At 40.4% G+C, this 22,569-nt stretch overlaps 1 protein-coding gene across 2 annotated transcripts in view; it reads right to left on the bottom strand.

Annotated features, from left to right (window-relative positions):
* LOC146516627 (E3 ubiquitin-protein ligase SMURF2-like) overlaps positions 1–22,569 on the bottom strand; it is a 62,381-nt gene that overhangs the window by 3,052 nt on the left and 36,760 nt on the right. The window contains exons 5-19 of one of the 2 annotated variants that reach the window (XM_085164249.1): positions 21,220–21,285; positions 20,633–20,717; positions 20,208–20,291; positions 18,527–18,738; positions 16,364–16,448; positions 14,836–14,994; positions 13,741–13,797; positions 5,361–5,574; positions 2,711–2,814; positions 2,481–2,595; positions 2,044–2,222; positions 1,373–1,510; positions 1,103–1,223; positions 770–971; positions 97–172 (exon numbers count right to left, since the gene is read on the bottom strand). In XM_085164249.1, coding sequence (XP_085020375.1) covers positions 97–172; positions 770–971; positions 1,103–1,223; positions 1,373–1,510; positions 2,044–2,222; positions 2,481–2,595; positions 2,711–2,814; positions 5,361–5,574; positions 13,741–13,797; positions 14,836–14,994; positions 16,364–16,448; positions 18,527–18,738; positions 20,208–20,291; positions 20,633–20,717; positions 21,220–21,285 — 1,897 coding nt within the window. The remainder of the gene's footprint in view (positions 1–96; positions 173–769; positions 972–1,102; positions 1,224–1,372; positions 1,511–2,043; positions 2,223–2,480; positions 2,596–2,710; positions 2,815–5,360; positions 5,575–13,740; positions 13,798–14,835; positions 14,995–16,363; positions 16,449–18,526; positions 18,739–20,207; positions 20,292–20,632; positions 20,718–21,219; positions 21,286–22,569) is intronic. The other variant, XM_085164250.1, reaches the window with a different exon arrangement.

Raw genomic sequence — 22,569 nt, 5'->3', positions numbered from 1 at the left:
AAAAAGGATAATTTTCTACTCCAAAAATATTTAAGTTTTCGTTCCTGTTAAATGTGTAACACATGGATCAGTCCTGGAGATACACGTCACACATACCAGGTATGGGCTTTGGGCAAGTTATTGGTGTTGGCATCAATCTGATGAATGGTGAAGAGTCTGGGCCCTGCAGCGCCTGCAATCAGAGCACGAACAGGATCCATCACCAACATTAAAGTGAACTTGTTATCCTGGTGAAGGTACAAATACTGCAATGTATGTAAAAGTAATGCCCGTGAGCAAAAGCTCTGGATTTAGACCATTACAAAGACCTAATTTCATAATTTTCCCCACAACTCTTCGATTTAAAAAAAACAAACAAACAAACAAACAAAAAAACTGATAACCTGATAATGGCCATGGCAGGCACAACGATTTGGCAGCAAATACAGTCGCTACTCCCACCTGCTGTGCAAACCTTTTTGTGAGAGTCAGCCAATCAGAAGAAAGTTGGCTTAAATTAAGAGGAGGTTTGTTTTAGACAGCAGATGAAGACAAATAATGATCTAAGAGTACAAGAAGATGTAAATATATGAAGCTGCACATGAACATGAAGTCCTACTCACTTTTTAATTTCAAAGAAAACTGAAGGAATTGCCCATTTGTTATATGGAGGGAAAGCATAACCAATATTTAAAAGTGGGGTTCTACCTTTTTGTGGGTTCACAAAATAATTTAGAGCTGCAGGCAGAGGCCTGCTGGGAACACACACACACAAAGTCAGGTTAAGTACCCTGTAAAGCCTTGAAGCCTTGCAGCGGGACTCTAGATGAGCCAGTAACAAACTGCAGTAATCGGGCCCTCCTCTCCTCGTCAAACGACTCCACGGCTTTCCAAAACCACTTGACGATGTTGGTGTCAGGGGTGCAATGCTTCAGGCGGGTGTTTGACTTCCAGTCGGCGATGTCTATCTTACCCAGGCCGCACACAATCAGCTGAAAGAAGAGACACTTTTACATCATCCTGGAATTTGTTACAATAACTGAGTGGGCATAGAACCCATCAATATAAATGAAACATGACGATCTTTATGTTTTACAAGAGGTGCTGCTGTCATCTAATGTACCTCTAGTTCCTTCTCATCAAAGGATTTGAGCAGATGTTGTGGGATAACCTCATTGAAGCCTTTCTGCAGGGCCAGAAACTGAGCCTCAATGCCATGAAGGAAACGCCAGTTCACATACAACCTGCATAGAGCATGAGAGAGCAGAGGAAACAGAGGGCTATCATCCGACAATGATGCAAAGAAGTGTAAATACGGAGAGCTTGCATGGGCTCAAATTAAACTCTGCTACATGCTGCACATTGTTGTCTTTGGGTTTCTTTTAGTCCATACCTCACATATTCTTTCTTGGTGTCTTCTGTCACAGAGATACTCTTCCCGTTGGGTTTGAGTTCATGTGGGATGATTTCTCCGTAGGCATTGTGCTCCACACAGAAAGTGTGGTCCAGGACACCAGTGATGTCATTATCCCTGAGCAGACAGAGAGACAGAAAATACAGGATGTAGAGTGATAAGTTTGGTTTGTTTTTTTGTTTTGTTTTTTTGTTTTTTTGGGGGGGAGGGGGAGTTCTCCAGTGTTCACCTTTACATGATCAGCGATGTCTGAGTAGGAAACAGAACCAACTGTATCACCAAAACAAAGCTGTTTACCATTAATCAGGCTAAAACAGAAGCACACAAGCCAACACAATTTTTAAACGCTGCAGGTGAAGGAGTAAAATAGGCTGTTCGGTTTTTTACGTCGGATGTTGCGCTTATGTGGCAGCAGGGGGCAGTGCAGTCATAAGAAATGGTTTGGTTGAGGACGAAATGATCAGGTTTTTGTGGGTATGAATAAGCGGTGCTCTGAGCTTTGTTTTAATTCATTTTAGTTTATGCAGACATGTTTCCCCCCTGCATGCGTGAAACACCTGAAAGAAAAAGTCTATACTATGCTTTCAACTTTGTGTTGTCAGCATTTAGAAAACAGATTAAAAGAATGATGTGAAAACAACAGGACTCACAAAATCCAGACGAGGCTGTTGTGTAGGTCCGGATCGACGGATTCCATATCATCCAGCGTGATCGGTTTTCCTAGCAGCTGTTTGTAGAAGGGCAGAGTGAAGCCTCCGTCAATGTAGTGGCCGTGAAACACTGCCATGCCCATGATGCGACCCACAAAGTGGAAGTATGACAGGTGCTCCTGCAGATTAAAACACAGAACAGTAATAAATTGAGGTTTCTTCCGTAGCTTATCACATTCAGCTCAACATTAAGCTGAAGCCAATGGTGAAAACTAGTTCACTAGTTCAAGGCTTACAGAATTGAAGCTTGATCATTTAAAGGTGAAGTTGTTCTACCTACCAACCCTATTTCATGTTTTTGCCTGCAGCAATTAGCCGTTTACATACATTATCACGTCTTATCAAATATTATGACTATTAAACCAAAGAATTCCTACTGGGTTGACAGCAGAGTCCGGGTTAATCTGTAGAGTGTAGATATCATCTCTAGAGTACTGGAACAGGCCGTAGTAAGGGTTCAGCATCTCGTGGGACAGCAGGTACAACCACTCCCTAACACAAATACGGGTTCAGTGTGAAAATGTAATACAAAATAACACTAACAAGCATAAATCAACGTTTAATGATATTTAAAGTACAGGAAAATAAAACACATGGGACATGTTACCTTGCTACCCCGCCATAATCCAGCCCCTCTTCTCCTCTAAACTTGATCATGAGTCTCTTCCAAAGATCTTTCGGCCGCATCTTCATCACCTGCCGGTACGACTCCTACGAATCAGCAAATTTAACATGCAGGTCAGTAAAAGACGACACCCTTCAGTATCACATTTCTATGCAATACGACTTCTATCTTTGCTGAATGGAAATACACCAACTTTGCAACTTTGGTTGGGTAGGTGTATTACCTGCTGTGCAAACACACCAAAGACTGTAAAGGAAACCAACTCACACCTTCAGAGAGTCGTGATGTGTGAAATAAATCAGAACAACCAGTACAGTTTGTCACTGTGCCAAGCGCTCTCAAACTCCACGGTCAAAGTTGAATACGTTTGGCCACCATCAGTGAATTTTACCTATTAATGAAAACTACCCGACCTGGTAATATAAAGGGAAGGAAGAAAGTTGATCATTTGTGTTTGAATTCAGTAAATTACAACAACACAGTTTTGTGTCTGTATGTGTCCTTTTTGTTTACACGTTTCCATTCAAACAGGTTGGGTGTGTGTTTTAACAGGCAGGTAGCTTGCTGTAAACGTCGCCTTCCTCTTAGGGCTTCGTAGTTTTGGTGATGAGGAAATGAACGAAACTATTACAGAATATTTTGCTGGACTCCCACTCCAAGTTTTCGAAACTTCAAAGCTCTGCAGTCCTGAGTCAAAGTTTCTATACTCAGACCAGACATGAGAATATTCATTCATGTGCAGCCTAAAATACTACAGAATTACTGCCATCATTAAATACTACTATTAAGATATTGCTTTAAAACAAACAAAAAACTAAATCCTCATCATCATACGGATCCTGTACAATTACAAAAAGGTTTTGCTTATCAAGATCTGTCCTCTAACACGAGTCCAGACGCTCAAAGGCCACCCTGCAGTAAACAATCTCCTGCCACAGCAACGGCACTGCCGCAGCTGTGAAAACATGACAGATCTAGGCTGCACTGAGTCAGCTGCAAGATTCAATTCATCACAAACACTTTAGTTGTGTAAACTGAAGTTTTGGAGTCTTAAAAAGGTGCAGCTAATGTCTGGTGAACCACACAGCCAGCACGTGGGAAACAAATGAAACTAGCCCTCCGACTACAGAATGTTAGTGAGCAAAAGGATTTGTGTACAAAGTCACCAAAACATTACTGAGGGACATCAGAGAAACTCAGTTAAAGATCATTATTTAGCTAAACATTGAGTATGACAGAAAAAAGACCCCTCCACCTCTGAAAGGTGCTAAAATGAAGCCAAAAAATCTGAAACAAAAATAGCAGACCACAGTAAACAGAGTTCTACGAGTAACATTAAGTAAACTGGTTGATTACTTTGGCCTGCCTCATTGTAGTTTGGGTCTGTACAGCATCAGTGAGGAGACGCCTGTGTCTCCATGAGAAGATAAGAAGCCGTCCATGGAAGGGAGCAGAGTTTATTAACTTCAGAGGATTATTTATTTTTCTTCTATATCAAGATCTACTCTAATCTACTCTACCAGTATCTGTCATGTCAGGCTTGTAATCAGAGTTGCTGTGAGTTAGCAGTACATGAGCCTACATGCAGAGCTGTAGTAAGCAACTTTTTCTGTTGACTTTTCTGTTTTCGGTTAAGTGAGATTGACATTCGTTTTAAATAATCAAACAGGTGCAATGAAATATCAGCTTGTGGCGCAAAAACGAGTGTAACGAGGTGTCACCGTCACTGCAACGCTGCACGAAAACCTCCAGTGGATCTGCACTTCAGGTTTTCACACTTTCTCAGACGTTCTTCCTAAGCCGTCACATCAAAGGGAAATGAAGTCATATTCTTCATCGCGCAGCTTGGAGTAATGAAGTTACGTCTAGCTACAAACACTTGCCACTGCTGCCTGAGCTCCTTTCCACACCCCCTCCCCATTACTCTTCAGCTGCTGAAATCATCCAGAAAGAATGCCTCTGCCTTGGTAGAACAAATGTTTGGGAGAGCACGAACGAGAGGCAGAGGAGGAGAAAAAAAAAAGGAACATAGAAATAGGTTTTTTTGTGGTGTTGTGAAGGCCATTCTGTTCTGCTTTTCCCTGGAAATCATAAAGTAGCTCTCAGTACTGGTTCTGTGCTGTAATGGGCCATTTCTGATGCACATCGTAAATAGGGTGAAAAGAATTCCAGTAAAAATGCAAAGATTTGGGGTTTGTGAGCATTATGTTATTGTTTTAATGCGTGGGCAGCAGTCATATGATGCTTTCAGTGTCACGTGATTAATTAACCATGAATTTGTATGTGTGTAAATTCTTAGTTATTAGGTTTAATTTGTATACACATGTTTGTGGCTGCGTTCAGACGTCCTTCAGATGTTTACTGTTATTGTTTGCAGCACACAAAAGTTTTAGGTTGGAATGCCAGGTTTATAAATATGACAACTATTCTTAGATAAAACATTTGTAGTCATGCAGTTCATCAATGCAGTTCATGGAAATAAAGGTTCAGACTGTTCACTACCTCTGAACACAAAGAAGCGTGGTGTTTGTGTTCATTTTGCATTCTAAGAAGCATGAAGGTTATGAAAAGCTTCAGACCACCTGACCGTGTGTTTTTCCTTGCGTGAAAATTATTCTGCTTTATTCCTTACCTCAAAGATCTCCTCACGGCTGACCTCAATGCGGCAATGGCCGGCCTGGGGTTGGTGCTGAGAAAGCTCTTGTCGCAGAATCTTCAGCTTCTGCACCAGGTCTCTCTTGTACTTGGGAACCGTCAGGCACTCTGCCTCTTCTGGTAACTGGGCTGGGGACAGGGCTTGCTGAGGGCCACCAGGAGCAACCTGTTCCTTTAACTGAATCGGATGGCTGAAGGAGGTGAGATGATCAGTAGAGAACAGAGGAAAGGGAGAAGAGCATGGGAATAGATGGAGGGAGGGCATGAAAGAAAAGCAGGGGGAAAAGAAAAGAACAGCAGTTTGTCAGTATGACCTATCAGTTATTTTAAAATGTTTGTCCTTAGATGTTCTTTCCTGAAAGCAAATTACTATTGTGTAATTGTTTATATGAAGACAGAGGAGATATGTCCGGTAGGGAATTCCCTAACTCCGCCATGCACTAACCACAGGACCAGGGAGTTTTGTAAGAAATTCCCTCTGAAGCCCTCACCCGCTTCACTGGTCTTAAAGCAAAGAGTGCTAAACAGAGCTCTAAGCTCTGAGCAAATCTAGACCTGTGGACAGGCTGAACCTTTGCCCAGACATTTGGTAAATATCACCACCAGAAAAGAGAGTGAGGGAGATAAACCCCGAGTAAGCAGAGAGACAAACAGACACGGGGGTGGGGGTACAAAAATTTAGACAGGACAGTGGTGTAAGAGTAGCTGGCGCCTCCGGCGAGCTCAACTGGACCAATAAGTTGATCTGTTCTTTTCCTCTTCATGTCAAACTTGACCTACTGTTTTGAAAAACACTCCATCCCACAAATCTTTACATCCTGTTTTAAAGTTAGAGAGGTCCGTGGTTCCCAGTAGGTATCACTGCCCACCAACAAGCACAAACAGAGCTTTCATCTAGCCCGCGGAGCTGCCCTCCCTTTCCATGCAGTTCCAGCTAAATTCGTTTTGCTAGATGTCCATACACCTGGAGCTACAGGATCATATGTGAATATCTTCACATTTAGGGGAGGAAACAAACACTTTTAGAAAAAAGGACTAAGAACTAAAGTATGATACTTTTACATCCTCTCTGTAGAGAAAGAAAAACAGAGCGGTTACAGGACTATTCATCATCAATTTCTAGGACAACATTTCAAAGAAGAAAAAGGAGGGTGAAGGGAACAAGGAGCGGGTGATCTTAGAGGCGGTGGAGGAAGAGATTTCAGCTGTTGCTGTAGCAGCAGGTGAATCAGGATGTGAAAGTACCACTGCTTCATCTCCAAACTCAGGCTCAGAGTAGGAGTCTTTAGCTCTCTGGTCTATCTGAGCGATTCTCAATTGTGTGTATCAAAACAACCTCTCTTTAATTCTAAAACACAGCAACTGATGTGCTAAATAACTGATTACATCCACACAGACAGTGTCAACAGAGTTTTCTAACTATGAGACCATCAACATATCATTTTGTTTAAACAAACAAAAAAAACCATTGAGGCCCTTATTTTTCTCCTCTTGTTTAACTTCTTCCGCCAACTTAATTATTTGAATTTCTTAAAGCCAACCGCTAAAGTCCCCTCTAGTTTTGCTCTGAATTTAGATGGAAGCCTAAAAAAAACAAAAAAAAAAACATAGTTTCATGATCCTGATAGCATCTCTGGTCGAAACTGACTGGCCATTTTGTCGTTTTCTTACTTGAACTAACACTCTAAATAGATTTTTCACTATTGTCCATTTCTCTCAATGTGTGTTTTTCTTGTCCTAACACAAAATAGAAAACCACCCTTTTCCAAAATGCAGTTAACTATAATTCCAATTAATGCATTCAGTTCATGTTTGTGCGACAGCCTTGCATTTCTTTTAGACAACAAGGTCTATTGTGAAGAAGGTGGAATTTGACACCGAGGCACTTAAATGCTGACCTTCATCTTATTTTGCCCCCTTCGTTTTCAGAGCTTCTATGTTCTAAGAAATATTTAGATACAGCCTATGGAACATGAGCCATGGTGAGGATTCATGTTCTAACTTCCTCCAGCCCTCACTGTGGTTTTGGTGGTGAGATGCCTGGGTGGGCCTCGTAAAAACAAACTCCATCTCTCCCTAGAGCAGGGCAGCAGCCCTCATTTTCCTGCGAGGAGACATACAGGCAGCAGACGACTGCTTTAAAAGAAGCTACTGTCCTCTGCTGGGAGTGTCAAAGCTGCTGTTGACTAAACAAAGACAGCAAACCAAGCGGCATGAATTGAAACATAAAAGAATGAGAAAGAGAGGCCTTCCAATGCAGCATCACATATCCACCCACTTATTCCAACACTTAGTGTACACTTGGGTTGTTGGGATCAGTGGGTTGAAAAAGGCCCGTCTATCTATGAGGGCTTTCCAAGCTAAACGGGTACAGTGTTTCACCAGCCTATCCCTGTATAATCAACTCAGCTGCTATTTATTTTATTGGCAGGCGCTGGGGCTCCTAGCATGTCAAAGAAAGGGTAAGACTGCAGTACAGCAGTCTTGAAAACCACTTTTAGGAAGGAGGAGGGGAAGAAAAGATGCCTTAAAACAAAACTGAATGAGTTGCTTTTGGCTGGAGGACTCAAGAACCATATAATAAAGCGTAATTTCAGCGCACTTTTTCTTCTGAGGGCACAGTGCAATTAAAAATACGTTTCGGCATAGTTCACTGTCTCAAGTTCCCAAATGGGACAAACTCTGCATATTTGATGGTAAATATAGAAAATACAAGCGCAGCAAAACTGAAAATCTTTCCCTGAGCCAAAAAAGAGAAATGGTTCTTACTGATGTGACAACTGTGAAATATGAGGAGTGGGGAGAAATCTAAACTTTCAAATTCAATCTAAAAGACAAAGGATTGTGATATTGTTATTCCATGCTAGAGGGAACAGGAAAAAGAGGTTGTAAAGGTCAAGAAATTAAGACGCAAACATTTGCACGAACTGGATGACCCACACCTGAACCGGCAGAGTCATGATAGCCTTCTATCCTCTCTCTGTACTTGCAGGCTGTGTGTGCAGAGCTGCACGTCTCTGTGTGAGAAAGTTTACTTGCTGCTTTTTACACTACAGCTTGTACAGGTGGGATATAATGAGTGGTGACTAAGTGTAGTAGTGTTAAAGCCACATGAACACACCCACTCTGACCCCCACCCAGCCCACAGAATCAAAGGGCCCTTTAATAGTGGGGCTATCAGGCTGGTGCCATGCTCCTTACACTTAAAATGCATAAGAGAACAGAAAGAGCGGGGAGAAATGTCACTGTCGTGCGTCTTGCCAGTGAACCGTGACCTTTGACATTCTTTCTAATTTTAAAATTAGAGAACTTCTGCCTTCTCTAAAAGCAGATGCATTACAGGAAATAAGCACTAGACAAACTGTGGATAGCCTGATGATGGAAATATTCCATGTATGAAGACATTTTTTAAAAATAAAGGATTAACATCATTTTCCATTTCTATTCATTATGTGATTTCTGATTTAATTAGAATTTTCAGCATCCCATGGATACTAATGCCTAGCTAAAACTGGCAGAAGTTACACTGTATATATTTGTTAAGATGGATTTTTTTTTCTTTTTGAATTTTAGGCTTTAATCCATGTAGTCTTTTCTGTTTGCTCTTATACTAAAGGTTCCCTTTCAGGTGGCGATCACTGCACTGGTGAATCATGTCAGGTTTAGAAAGTAGAGTAGAAAAAGTCAAAATCCCCACAGCCAAGTAATTTCCATTTAGCTCTACAGGTTATTATACTAAATATAATCATAACTTCACAAAACATCAATGCAAATGTTGATATAAATGTCATCAAGATTTACTGCTTGGTTGGGAAAATACCTGCTGATGCCCAGTAAGGCCCAATCCAGCGCCACCTAAAAATACCTTCAAGCAAACACTGATGTAATTTTTCAGACATACTCTATGAGTGGGTGCAAAGCAGGAAGCTAAGTATGCGAGAGACGGTGTGGCAGACCACAGTAATGCAGCCGTGTCTGACTGTCTGACTATTCGAGCCCTGCATCAGCTGAGGTCAAAGGCAACAGGGCTGTGAGTCTTATTTAAATTAAGTGTATAGGATTACAGTTTGCATCCCAAATCTGCTCCATGCATCTAATACTGCAGACTAAACATGCTGTTATTACAGAGAGGAGGAATCTGAATCATGAAATAACAGAAAGAGTGCAGAAATGTGAGGTACTCTAGCTAGAGCAAGCTTCCAGCCAGCGGTTTTTTGTCACTGGAGTTAAAAATCAAGAAAATTATTGTCTGCCACATCACATAATTTTTTCGGCTGCTGTTTACAACATTGCGGCCTGAAGCACCAAAGGCTGAGCTGAGGTCAAGGATAATAAAATGGAGCACATGTCTGCATTAGCTGCAGTGCAGTGAGTCAAAAAGAACATGAAATTTTTTAAAGAGCTTCAGGATCGATAGAAAGATTTTTTTTTTTTGGAAAGATCATCAATGTTTGATGGCGTGAAGTGGGCCGTAAATCTGTCAGAGACAAGGAGTTGACTGAGTTTATATTTGTTCCATATCTGATCTGCCTTCCTCTGTGTCTTTTTTAAAAAAAAGTCATCATTTTTTTTTTCCACTATAGTCAGAATCTCTTCATTGTTTTTTAAGGGGCCAAGAATTTCATTCTGTGTCTGTGTGACAGAAAATTACAGGAACATTAATTGTGGTAGTGGAAGGAAACACAAACAACAACTGCTTTTCTTTCCCAATATGCACGCAAAATTTCCTGTTATGCTCTCTCCTCCTGTGGTATGCATACTTTTGTTAAAACCCACAGACTCTCACTGAAATCAATTCTTGCTGCTCTGAAATGGAGTTTCATGCCGTACTTAAGTACGTGCTTGTATGTTATAGACCTAGGAAGTAGGAGGAAAAGTTTAAAAAAAAAAAAAAAACGTATCTGATCTCAACTTGGCTGATCTCTCTTTCGAGGTCATCTGTGCATGACTGGATGACTTTTTTAGATGTCTCAGTGGAAGTCACTTTCTGTATCCTTACACTTGCACTTGTGCTTCTGTAATGTGAGCTGGATCTCCTCCAGAGTGTCAAAAAGATTCTTCAACTTTAATTTTATTTAGTGGAAGTGTTACGAGTGGGACAGGTGGTGGGGCAAATATTTTGTTGGTGTGTTCTCAGTGTGCTCGATGTTTGTGAGAGTAATGTATTCAGTATATTTTGAATTAATTAATATATGATGCTTTTTACAACTACATGAATGCACTATTGCTGTGTGATTTATTACTATTACTGAAGGTTACTCACCATACCAACACCAACTAGATGTTTAAATCTTAATATAAAATGAGTAACAGTAGAGTGGACATTAGGTAAGGCTGCACTTTTTGCAGCGATCCCGTATAGAAAACTATTCCGCGCGTATATAAAACAGGTCCGCGGCTCCGAACCGTAGTAAAGGGACCTCTGGCTAATACGTTGGGTTCTGTGTCGGGCTCGTAGCCAAAAACTAGCTTTTCTTTGTTGTCTGTGTCAACTTTGCTAGCGAGAGACAGAGAGGGGCGTTGAAAGGCTGCTCCAACGGAACTTATTGTTTCGGAGGAAAACACGAACACGGTGTACAGTCGAGTCTTAATAGCTTACTTACTTACTTAGCTGGGCTCGTCAGACACTCTTTTTGGCTGCAGTGGTTATTATTATATTTACATGCTTCCAGCTCCTGTTTCTGCTCGATGACAGCGCGTACTTTTCGACTCTCTCCTTTCTTCCTCCCTCGTGCTCACAGACACATAACAGGTATGGCAGTCCATTCTCCCTGCAGCACGGACTACACTGCCCATGAGGCTACATTCTTTAGCGTGATGCCTGTAACACTCTCCCCTATTGCATTCATATTAAATAATTTTTGAATAATCACTTTTAAAAATATTTCTTCACGTCATTATGTGGGCCAGAAATAGAGGTGACATGGGCCACGAGATTGAGACACAGGCATTAGAGCCTCTTAATGTGTGTTTTGTTTGAGTGGAATTATCAAAAATAGAGAGGAGGGCATAACCTAACATATGAGTCAGTTTTAGATTTAATCATAAATCGTACAGTTCAAGTCATCATACTGGGACTTCCAGGGAGAGATCAAAACAAGCAGCTGCACTGGAAGCTGTCTGGGTATACACAGAAAGATAGCCTTGAGGAAGAGATCAGCCAACTTTAAATTAGGTATTTTCATAATACCTTAAATGCAGTTTGGGGGCTAAATATTCTGTAGTAGATAATATCCAGCAATACTGTTTGGAAATAACAGTGAAGCTTGGCCCTTTCTCCGCCAAGAGTGTGTGAAAGACAAGAGGCGCTTGGTGACTTCTGACTTGCTGCTGACCAGAATTCGCTAAAATAAAAAAAGCAAATCAAAGTAGATGTCACTGCATACGGATCATGAGTGATGACTGAAACAGGTTGCTTTTCAGTTTACAGATTTTCCAAAGAAAATGCTACATATTATATCTTTAAATCCTGACAGCGATAAAAGAAACAGGTCCTGGTATGAAGTCAGCAGAAAAATCCGACACCTTTTCAGGACAGAAACGTTCAAGGTGGAAGCACAAAGGGGATTAAAAGCAAAATACACAACAAGGAGGAGGAGATGTAGAACAAAAACGGTGGTAGTGGTTTGACTGGTTGTTCTACTAGTGTTTACATACCGGCTTAGTAGACAGAAACTTAACGAGGCTGATACTTCCAAATGTTTCGACGAATCTGTTTCACTCATGCAATGTGTGTAAACAGCCTGGTGTGGCATTCGTGCATGTGCCTATGCAGCCTCTGTATTACTGCCTGCTGTTGTTTGTGTCACAGTTCAGCCTCTCACCCAGTAAGAAGTTCAACATTTATCACCACTAAGAAAATGTTGTGTTTCAGTGCCAAAAGTAGAAAAGTGACTAATACTGAACACATTCCAATTTTGAAGAAAAATAAATAAAATTAAATAAAACACTGATTTTGAAGTGCGTTTACTTTTTCCTGCCACGGTGACTTTTCTACTTGAGTACATCAGGGTAGTAATTAAAAGCAATGTTGCCAGTTTTTGGTTATGGTCAGACATAAAGGAGCAGCTTTAAGGCAGCAGATACTATCTGAGCTGAAATTGTTTTTACAACTGTGCAATTTTACATATGCGAGGTATACCACTGGACCATCACACGCCAAAGCTTTAAAGTCCAATTAGCCTATATTCGACTAGGCTCTCTAAACTTTCCCCCCCCCCTCTGTAATTGTACCTAATAAAAATGCAAATAAAGAGAGCAAGTGCTTACTTTTACATACAATAACATATTTGGATATTACACATACACCTCATCATATTTCGGCAGAGCAGAACATTGCCCTTGCTGTGACACAAAATTGCAAACTGACTGTCTTTCAATTTTATTTTCATTAATATTGTGCGCATCACTGCAAAAGCTGCAGTACAAATGACAGCTTATTAACTTTTCAAAGCTCTAGAATGTTGTCTGGACTCAAATCTCACCTAATAAGGAGTCAGACAAGCGGTTAACGATGCTGACTGTGGATAACATAACTGAGCTTCAAATCACAACCAGAGGCTGTTCTGACACATATGGATACTATTTGACCAAATGACCAGATGTTGATTTCCCAAACATGTCTATCGTGCCAGCCGCTATTACTGCAAGAGGTTTTGACTAAGATTTTCTACCAAAAAAGCAAAGACGGAAAAATCCCTACATCTCTCTGTATGCTCCTCTTGTTCTAATAATCCCCACTGCACACGCTGAAAGTCGTAAGTAAAGTAAAGAGACCTCCCTGACAGCCAAAATACTTCCTAAAATTTAGTCTGTCGTGTCTACAAAAATACCACAGACAATTTTGGTGTAATTTTCACTAAATTATGCGTCCAGCCTGCGTCTTCTGTTGAAGAATAAAAGACCTTGTGCTAAGCTAGCAGCTGCTTTGCTAACATGTGTTTAGTATTTTCATGAGTGAGGTTTGGCTTCATTGGGTCAGCGTACTAAGAGCTGATCGTCCATGGAGGCAGGCTGCTGACAGACTAGACGAGCATAATGAAAGATGAACTGACAGTTCTCCGATACGGACAGCAGGCCAGAGAGTGTGTGTTTAAAACTTGCATGGCATCCAGTTGAAAGGTAACCTTGAGAAAAAAGATTTGCACATGTTTACAATAACACAAGCAGACATGCTCCCCCTTTGGATGGCATTTTCTCTCATGGTATTATAACAGTGCAAGTCTGTGTGTATATAGTATGAAAGCCTATGTGCCCTGTGGACAGTTTATCTGTACGTTGCAGATTATGTGCAAGCATATGAATGCTCATGTTTGTCTCTGTGCATGTCTGTGTTTTTGTGTGCATTTGTGGGTTACCTGAGGTTAGTGTTTTGGCTGTCCATGGCCACACGGGAACCATTTGGACTTGGGCTGCTGGAGAAAGCAGGAAAGAGGAAAAGACAAAGACAAAAGGGGGGAAACGAAGAAAATGACATAAAAGAAAGGTGAATGGCAGAGAAGAGTATTGGAGCATTGAAAACATCAGGGGATGGGATTAAAAAAGGAACAGAGAAAGAGGACAGAATAAAGGACATAAAGAAAGAGAATGTAGGTAAGATCAAACAAGAAAAATGGTGTAAAACAATCCAAAAACATGGACAAAATAAAGAAAGCAAGAGTTTTAAGGTTATAAACAAAGAATAGGATAGTGTTAACATAAAAGAAAATAAAAACACGACAGAGGAAGTGATCAGGAGGAACAAAACAACAAAAAGAGTGAGTGAACCATATACATATTCATTGCTGGTGGATTTAACACTGTAAGTAAAACACATCCTCTCTTCTCTTGGTTACTCCATACACATGGTGACAGGAGTACTGTTAATTTCCACTAACACAATGAGCGGGAAGCTTATTTTAAAAAATATTAAGCCATTAATGTCCCTCTGCTTCAAATACAAAGATGTCAGAGAAAGCTAAAACAAACCTTAGCAGTGCAATAGGCACAGTGAGGTCAGCACTCAATGACGATGAAATGTTGGACTTCTTTTAGAAGAAGAATAATATGAATGATGTCTTAAGTAATGAAAATATTTACTTTATTTTACAGTCATATCCTTGATCAGACTTCTCTGTTACTTTAATGGTTACCTAGTTTCCAAATAGCTGAGGGTGCTTTACAGAAACTACTGTCAGTGAATTATGTGTTTCAGTCACCGCTACGCTCATTACTTTATGATTATAGAGGGACAGCTAATAAAAGGCTACAACAACTATATACCTGCATACTTCCGACATATTTAACTTCATTCTTTGGCATCTGACAGTTGTATGGGAATGGCTGATTCTTATATTACAGAGTGAACAGTACACAATAAAAGCAAGCATTTGTCTGTGCATACCACCACAAACCCAAACAACAACCATGGGACTGCTCTCAAAACACTCTTGAACAATTGTTGTTAAACTCACTTGAGCACTAGATGCAGGTTAGCAGACAGCCGTGGGTCTGTGAACTGTGTTGTTCGATTGTTGTGGTCAACAAAGTAGACACGGCCGGTGGCAGTGTTTCTGATCTCCCAGCCGGGTGGCAGTGGGCCAAGCTCCTCACAGTTTACATTGCTTAAGTCCCTGAACCAAAAAAAAAAGATTAAACTGTTACAACAACAATTTAAAATCATATTCTAAATTAAACTGTAAATTCACTCATGTTGCATTGATCAACCCTCTTTAATATAAGTAACTGGATAGCACTGACACCATTAACTCGAGGTAAGATGAAAAACGTTTTGCTACTATGATCATAAAAATAAAAAAACAATTACTTAAGTGCTGTTCCTTAACTACAACGTCATGTCATTAGGTAGCATGCATATGCAGCTACAAGTGGTGAGAATGAAACTTTTACAGGATGCAATCTAAAAACAGGCAGTGCTGGTGCAGAGGTGTACGAGGAGACGACCTTGAAGGGGAGATGGGTCGTGCCACATACCTACTACAATTAATACACTACCAACTACAGTAAAACCAAATAACTGTTCATACAGAATTTTATATGAGGGACAATTTGTTGACATATTTGATGATAGTTGTGTTAAAGGGATAATAACCTGTAACAACACTGTTGTTACCACTGAAATGATCATTTTGCCAAAGTTCTTGTTCTTATTTCTTGATTCTCCTTCTGTCTTGCAGAGTGACATTTCTGTTAGCAGAAACTAAAGTTGCGATCTGGGACAACGCTGTAGCCTGAGGAGCTTCTGTGCCTTTCCTTGTGTATGAATCCATTGTCCTTGTGTGAAGTGAGGACACATCACTCAGGCACAAAGCACATGCCTGGCTGCACTCATCGCAGATACTGGGTCATTTTAGCAGCTCTGTCCAAAATGACCAAACCCAGAGGTTTATGCTCTCAGTCGGATGCTATGTGAGCAGAAGCTACATCGAGGTGTAGCCAAAAACATAACGCAACAGAGCTGCTTGTAATCTTTGGGGAATTAAGCAGAGAACTGTTGAGAGTTGGTGAAAAAGCATGATTGAATGCAGAACCATTGGCTTATAGTTTGGTCAGTTCAACAAAAAAAAGAAAAAAAAAAAAAAAAGAAAAAAAAATGCATCCAAAAATGTTCTTCCAACTCCGCATCAGACCCAGGGGTTGTCCATTTGGCTGACACTGACTTGAGTCTGAAATTTGACTAATAAGAGTGTTTTTGAACACGAAAAACAGCAATAAAGGAAGAAATAACGTCTAATTCAACCAAGTCAACTCCAGTTTGCTCTTGTCAGTTTTGCAGTTTTGTGTCAGGTTTGATACTAGGAATCGAACAAAAAAGACAACACACTGATTTCAACACACATTGAAATCAGTGTGTTGTTAATTCCAGTACAATCATATATATTACACAACTGCATATGCCTTATCAAATAGGAATTGAAAAGGGTTTTTACAAATAAAGGCACAATGAAGATGAAAAGAAATATATGAACACAAATGAGTTACCTGGGCACCCGGGGATCATGCCATGTGCTGACTCCAGTCTGTGTATGGAGGAAGTAAACTTGGCCCTGCTGAGTTGTTCTTTGTTCTGTAACAGAGAGGAGATTCATTTGTCAAAAAAGGCCAAAAAGAGCACAGAAAAAAGCTTGGGACTGTTTGTGGGACCGATGTTCTGTAGTCTACATGGGTATAAGCAAGAATAGGGAGTTTGTGTATTCTGGAGTAGGAGAAGTCTGTTTATAATTTATGTGACAGCCAAACTGCTGGGACACTGTTGACCTAAGAGTTTCTTAAGGTGTGTGCCAATGTAATCAATTAGTTCCTCTTCAGTCTCCAATAGGCGTATCCCAAGGGGATGGGAAAAATAAAATGTGAGGGAAATGTATCAAAGACTTCCATGAATGTTTTTCCTTGTGGACAGTTTGCTGATGCATCCTAGTTGCCTTATTTCACTTAAAGGTTTGTGCGTGCTTTGAAAGTAATCCACCTCCGTTAACCTTCAGAAACAAAGGAAATGGAAAGTTAAATGCTTTCATGTCGCCAAACCCACTAATGCGTGTGTAAACAACCAGAAGAAATCAAAGGGGAGTGACACTCATTTGTAAGCTATCATTAGCTCATTGAATCTGTGGTTCCATCCAGCGCATAGATGAATGGAGAGCAACTGTGTGAATGTTGGCATAAAGTCAGTGCTGCAGTGGTGGGGTATTCATGTGTATATTCACCAGCTAATCCATTACTAACTCCCACTCCAACTTCCTACTGGCAAAACACATTCCCTCTCTCCCTCTTATTCTCTCTCACCACACCCAGCCAGTAGTTCAGAGGGTTCAGCTAAGGAAGAAAGCTCTTGAGTTGTTGGGCATCAGTGACTCACTTTGTCCAACCTCAGCCACTCTGTGGACACAGCAGGACCTTTCAAAGGGGGCACAGATCCAGTAGTGTCATTCTCAAGCACTGGCATATAAGCACCACACTTAAAATAATAATTTATTTTACAGAGACTGTGGCTATTGTGGGGTCCACTGTGGCTGACTGTGAGAGAAGAGCACTTCTTTGCAAAGAAATCTTTCCCACGTTGGGGAGGGCAAAAAACAAACAAAAAAATAAACCCCAAAAACCATTTCTCTGTTATTTTCCCCCCAAGTACTTGCATGCTGTAAGCAAATCCATCTTAAAGAATAGACCAAAAAAAAACCCCAAAAAAACAAACAAACAATAAACTAAAGTCTGTTCTTGGAGTGAAACACTAAGCTATGAAAAGGATTCCCACCTTCTTTTCGTTGTGGGAATAATTGCGTGCAAAGCCAAAACATTCCAATAGTTAAAACGAGGAGAGGTGAGGAGAGGAGCCGAGAGGAGAAGAGGAGCAGTAACACAGACTAAGGCTACGTTCACACTGCAGGTCTTAATGCTCAATTTCGATTTTTTGATCAAATCCGATTTTTTTGTCTGCTTGTTCACACTACAAATAAAATGCGACAGCAAACGCGCTCTAGTGTGAACGCTCAAAGCGGCCGCATGCGCAAAAGAAGACATCACACACAACGCGCTCTGTTTAGACCCAGAGCAAACAATATTGTTTGACTGATGGACCTTAATATAAAGACTTCAGACTTTACGTTTCCCAATTTTTGCTTTAAGTTATTTTGTTATTTACATAATAATGTAACATGGGATTTGGTAACTGCTCTAGTCTGAAACAACAGCTGTGAGAACGTAGTAGCTGACAGTATAATCACACCAGTACAATATAATGTGATGTCAATGAGGCAGCTTTCACTCAGTGGTAACAATAAGGAATTTAAATATAAAACCATAATTAATACTAGACTCAGTTGTATGCATTTCCCGCTTTGGCATGTCTATATTTGTATACAACAAAGAGGCAGAAGAAAAAATCTGATGAGTTGGATGAGGTTTTGACTTATACTTGTCAAGTTCATGCTGACCATAGAAAGAAACTCCATCTTTCTTTAATGTCTCTAAAAGTTGTGAGGCATCACAGATACAGGATTGGTCTTCATTCATTATGACACAATAAGCATTCCTGACCAAAGCAACTCCCTACAGCGTCTGGTTTAGGCCATAATTTGGCTGTAGTCTGAACCAGTGATGTGTTAATACTAAGTGTGTGCATTTGTGTGTCACTCCTCTGTTTCTCACCATAACCCTCAGGCAAATCTGGCGGCGTATGTAGGTGTGTTCGACTCATGTAGTTACGATGCCGCTGCGATCGAACCCTTCGCTCCTGGATCCGCTGTTCGCCCGGAGGGCCACTCGCCTCTGCCCCATTAACGGGTGTGATCACTGGGGTGTTTTCATCCACCACGCAGCTCAATGGACGCCCTGATGGGCTGGAGTACTCTGATGCTGGTCTGGAAAAGAAAAGAAAGGGCACATGGTCAAAGGAGTTTGTATTTCACTTTTGCCTCCATTTTCAAATCACATTCAATGAATTGGTACATACTCTGACAGTATATTTCTTGGCATATCTGAAATAGCTAATCCTATGTTTGAAAGAGCATTTCTATTCCATCTTGCTATAAACTGGGTGAATAACTGAAAAGAAACAATGTGTGCTTTTATTCCTACAAGTCGTATGTGTGACTCCAAGAAACAATTTTTTAGTTTTGGTGAATTTAAGCAAATGTTTACCATGCTTGCTTGTAGGAACCTGGTTGGGAAGGATGCAAGACGTGTGTGACTGCAGCAAAGCTGTGTTTTCTGTTAAGTCTCAGAAGTAGCAAGTTGATCTCTTTTTGGTAAGCACACAGACACATGGATAGCATCTTTGTTGCAAAACACTTTGTTTCAAAAGCTCTCTTGAAGATAAATGTGTTTTATGATAATGCTTAAGCTTTGATTAATATCAGTGATCATGGGTTGCATAAAAAAAAGAACAAAAAGTCATGAGACTACAGTCTGTGTCAGCATGTTAAGAGCGGGACTTGCAAACAGATATCTGATAAGGAGACACAAACACAGACAGGCTGGCTTACTGGCACTCATTGTGTGTGCAGCCTGTCTGACCACTGTCTGGCTGTCCAGAGTTACTGACGCCTTAGCTATCTAAAGTCTTGGACCCACAACCCCTCCAAATGCTCTTCCTCCTCCCATTTCCTCTTTCACTGTGCTTATTTTTTTCCCCCCCATCTCTGCATCCATTTTCCTTTGTCCCGTCTTCATGTTCTACCCCTGGACAAGTGTCCCCTCACGACAACCTAATTCATCAACTCTCACTTTGTCATTGCATCCTCCTACACAGTCCTACCTACTCGTCTTCCTCCTTAAATTCATCATTTCCTCCTCCTCCCCCAAATCCACACCGCTTGACCTTTTCCTCACCATTATTTCCTGCCGTTCCAACTTTGTTCCACTCTGCTGTGTACGGGTGACTAAAGATGTGAAGCAAAAGTGGGTGAGGTGGTCCAGGGTGTTATTTGCTTACACTCCTAATGGCTCCACTGATACGGGCCAAGTAGGAAGGCGACAGTTGTTCCTGTAGCAACGGGGGCCAAATGAAGCCAGGCTGCCTGAATGGCTGGATAGTTTATTTAGCCATTTGTGTCCGTGTGTGTTGGGGTGGAGGACTAAGGAAACTGAGAGCATTATCAACAGACTGTTTTTGTTGTGTTGAAGTGGATTTTTTTCTCAAAGGGGAAGTGAGGAAGGAGTACAACCACTTTCTCAGATCCTCGTGCAAGCTCTCTATAAAATTTGCTTTGGATTAAATTAGCATTCTTGCTGTATATAAGGTAAAATTAAATTGCAGGTACATTGGTATTATTTTTATTATCCTACATAGATTAAGGTATGCTAAAACTAAAGATGTGTACATATGTACCTGGTTGGCCTCTCCCATTGTGTGGTGCGTGTGATGTGGTTCAGGTACTGTATCCTTCCAGAGGCCGTCCTCCTCTCTTCCCAGCTGTTTCATTGTACACAATGACACAAAGTTAATATTCACCATTTAAAAAAACTAAACAACACAAAACAAACAAACAAAAAAACCCACACAACATTACTTCATTTGTTAGAAGGATAGTATTCAAAAGTTACTACTTGCATTTTTTTAAAAATCTCAAACTCAAACTAAAATTTACCTAATTTCTAATAATATATTATAACTAATACAAGAGAGGTTGCACTGCCCTCATTTAATTTAATTCAATCAAATGGACAAACTCCAAATACAAAAATAAGGGATTTTTTTTAAAATTAAAAACAGAACTAATAGCCAACATAGCCAAAATGTTTGAGGATACTGACCCGTCAGGTAAGTCATTGTCAAACAGACGACTGCAGTCTACCACTGGTCCTCCAGAACCGATGCGATCTCTAGACTGAAGACTTACTACAGTTTAAGACAAGAAAGATAATACAGCAGCGATTTTACTCACTATAAGGCTCAAGGTGAATTGAGCATTTTGTATTCTGTTATGTGTTTGTGTCACTTAAGCCATTTTCACACATGCACTTTTCTCATATGCAACCAGCAACGCTGCATAATATAAGAAAACAAATGTCAGATGGCGTTGGATTGGACATTAAAGAGTCTTTAACCTGCCAGCTTGTGAGTATAAAGTCAGTGTAATGTAAAATAGATGTTATTCACCTCCTGAAGGCAAGCTGTAGAAATGTATTTTCACTTCAGGGTAACATCTCTATTTACATTTCAATACTTCTGTTTCTGAGACCAACGCATGAAGCTGATGATCTGAGTTATTTGCATAATGGTAAATGCAGGTGTTAAGAGACAATGCCAGGTGGTAACTGTACTTTGTGCACAGGCAAATGGGAAACAATACCCACACATTTAAACATGCAGTTTATGCAGTGATAACAGTATTTCTTACCTACTATCTGTCCTCTCACAGTATCATTGTCATTGGGGCCCAGTTTATTCAGGTCAAGTCTCTGATCTGCAAACAAAATAGAAAAACGGATTCAGCATCTGCTGCATGTTTAACCTTTAAAAGTGTACCTCAAGGAGTCATACCAATAATGACACTAAAGAAAAAAAAATAAGAAGTTGTGTAGGTAGCACAGGCTATAAATACAAGATTGTTATAACTACTGGGATGTAAAAAAAATAAATAATCTGGGTTTAAACCCATAAGCTGTGCATTTGTTACGGCAAAACCAGATGACGCAAGTGAGGACTTTGAATTGTGGCAAAAAGTTGAGCCAGGATTAGCATTTTTTGTGTGTGTTTTAAATAGTGCAAGAAACCATAAAAACCACTGAATTTTTGAAAAAAGGCTTTCTTCTACTTCACTTCAAAGCCCATATTTCTGTGCAGAGAATATTTCAAATGTCCATATAATGTTTTTCTAAGTCTGTAAATTGGACCGCCGCTGGTTTCAAATGAGTGGTGATAACCCAATTTTTAACATGCAAGTTCAATAGCAGTTAATAAAAAGAGACATCTGACTCAGGAGACAGCAAATGTAGCTATGTCTGGACACAAACTGTAATTAGCCTTGTTGTTTCTGAGTAAGTAAGAATTCACTGTCTGCTCAGGAAGGGGCAGTGGTGCTAGACACAAACAGCAGAGGAACATAATCCAAGCCACTGAACAAGATCCAGACACAGATACACGCACGCACACACACACACACACACACACACACACACACACACACACACAAGATCCTACAAGGAGATTTGGACATATTCCAATTGACCAGTGCAGGAGTGATATCAATTAATTTTCATTAACAACACAATGGGTGTGTGTACAGGTGTGTGTATTGGCTAAACACAAGATGTAGGTTGAGTGTAAAATAAACAGAAATATGCAGAAGAGACAGTGTGAAAGAAAGCAAGATAAAGGGACACTCCAGCTCACCATAAGCCAACTCTTAAGTTGTCATGTCTTTGGTTTGTGTGCATAACTTATTTTGCACATTAAATTGTTTAAATGGGAAGAAGCATATAGCTCATTTCTATAATGCCTGCGGGTTTGTGTGAGAACAAGTGCATCTGTTCCAGATATGTGTCTAGACTAAACAGGGATGGTCTGAGCCTTACATGGCCAGAATAGTAAGCAGATTTTTTTTCTTAAATAAGAGAGGAGGAAAAACAGAGAGACAGAACATTTAAAGACCTTTAACCACAAGCCCTCACCACACCATTCAATTCCTCAGAGCTTTAAAAGCTGTGTGCTGCAATAGACTAAACTGCATAAATATGTGTCAATGTGC

Source organism: Neolamprologus multifasciatus, chromosome 6, assembly GCF_963576455.1.
Source record: "Neolamprologus multifasciatus chromosome 6, fNeoMul1.2, whole genome shotgun sequence".
Taxonomy (NCBI): Eukaryota; Metazoa; Chordata; class Actinopteri; order Cichliformes; family Cichlidae; genus Neolamprologus; species Neolamprologus multifasciatus.
This window is presented reverse-complemented; position numbering and strand designations above follow the sequence as displayed.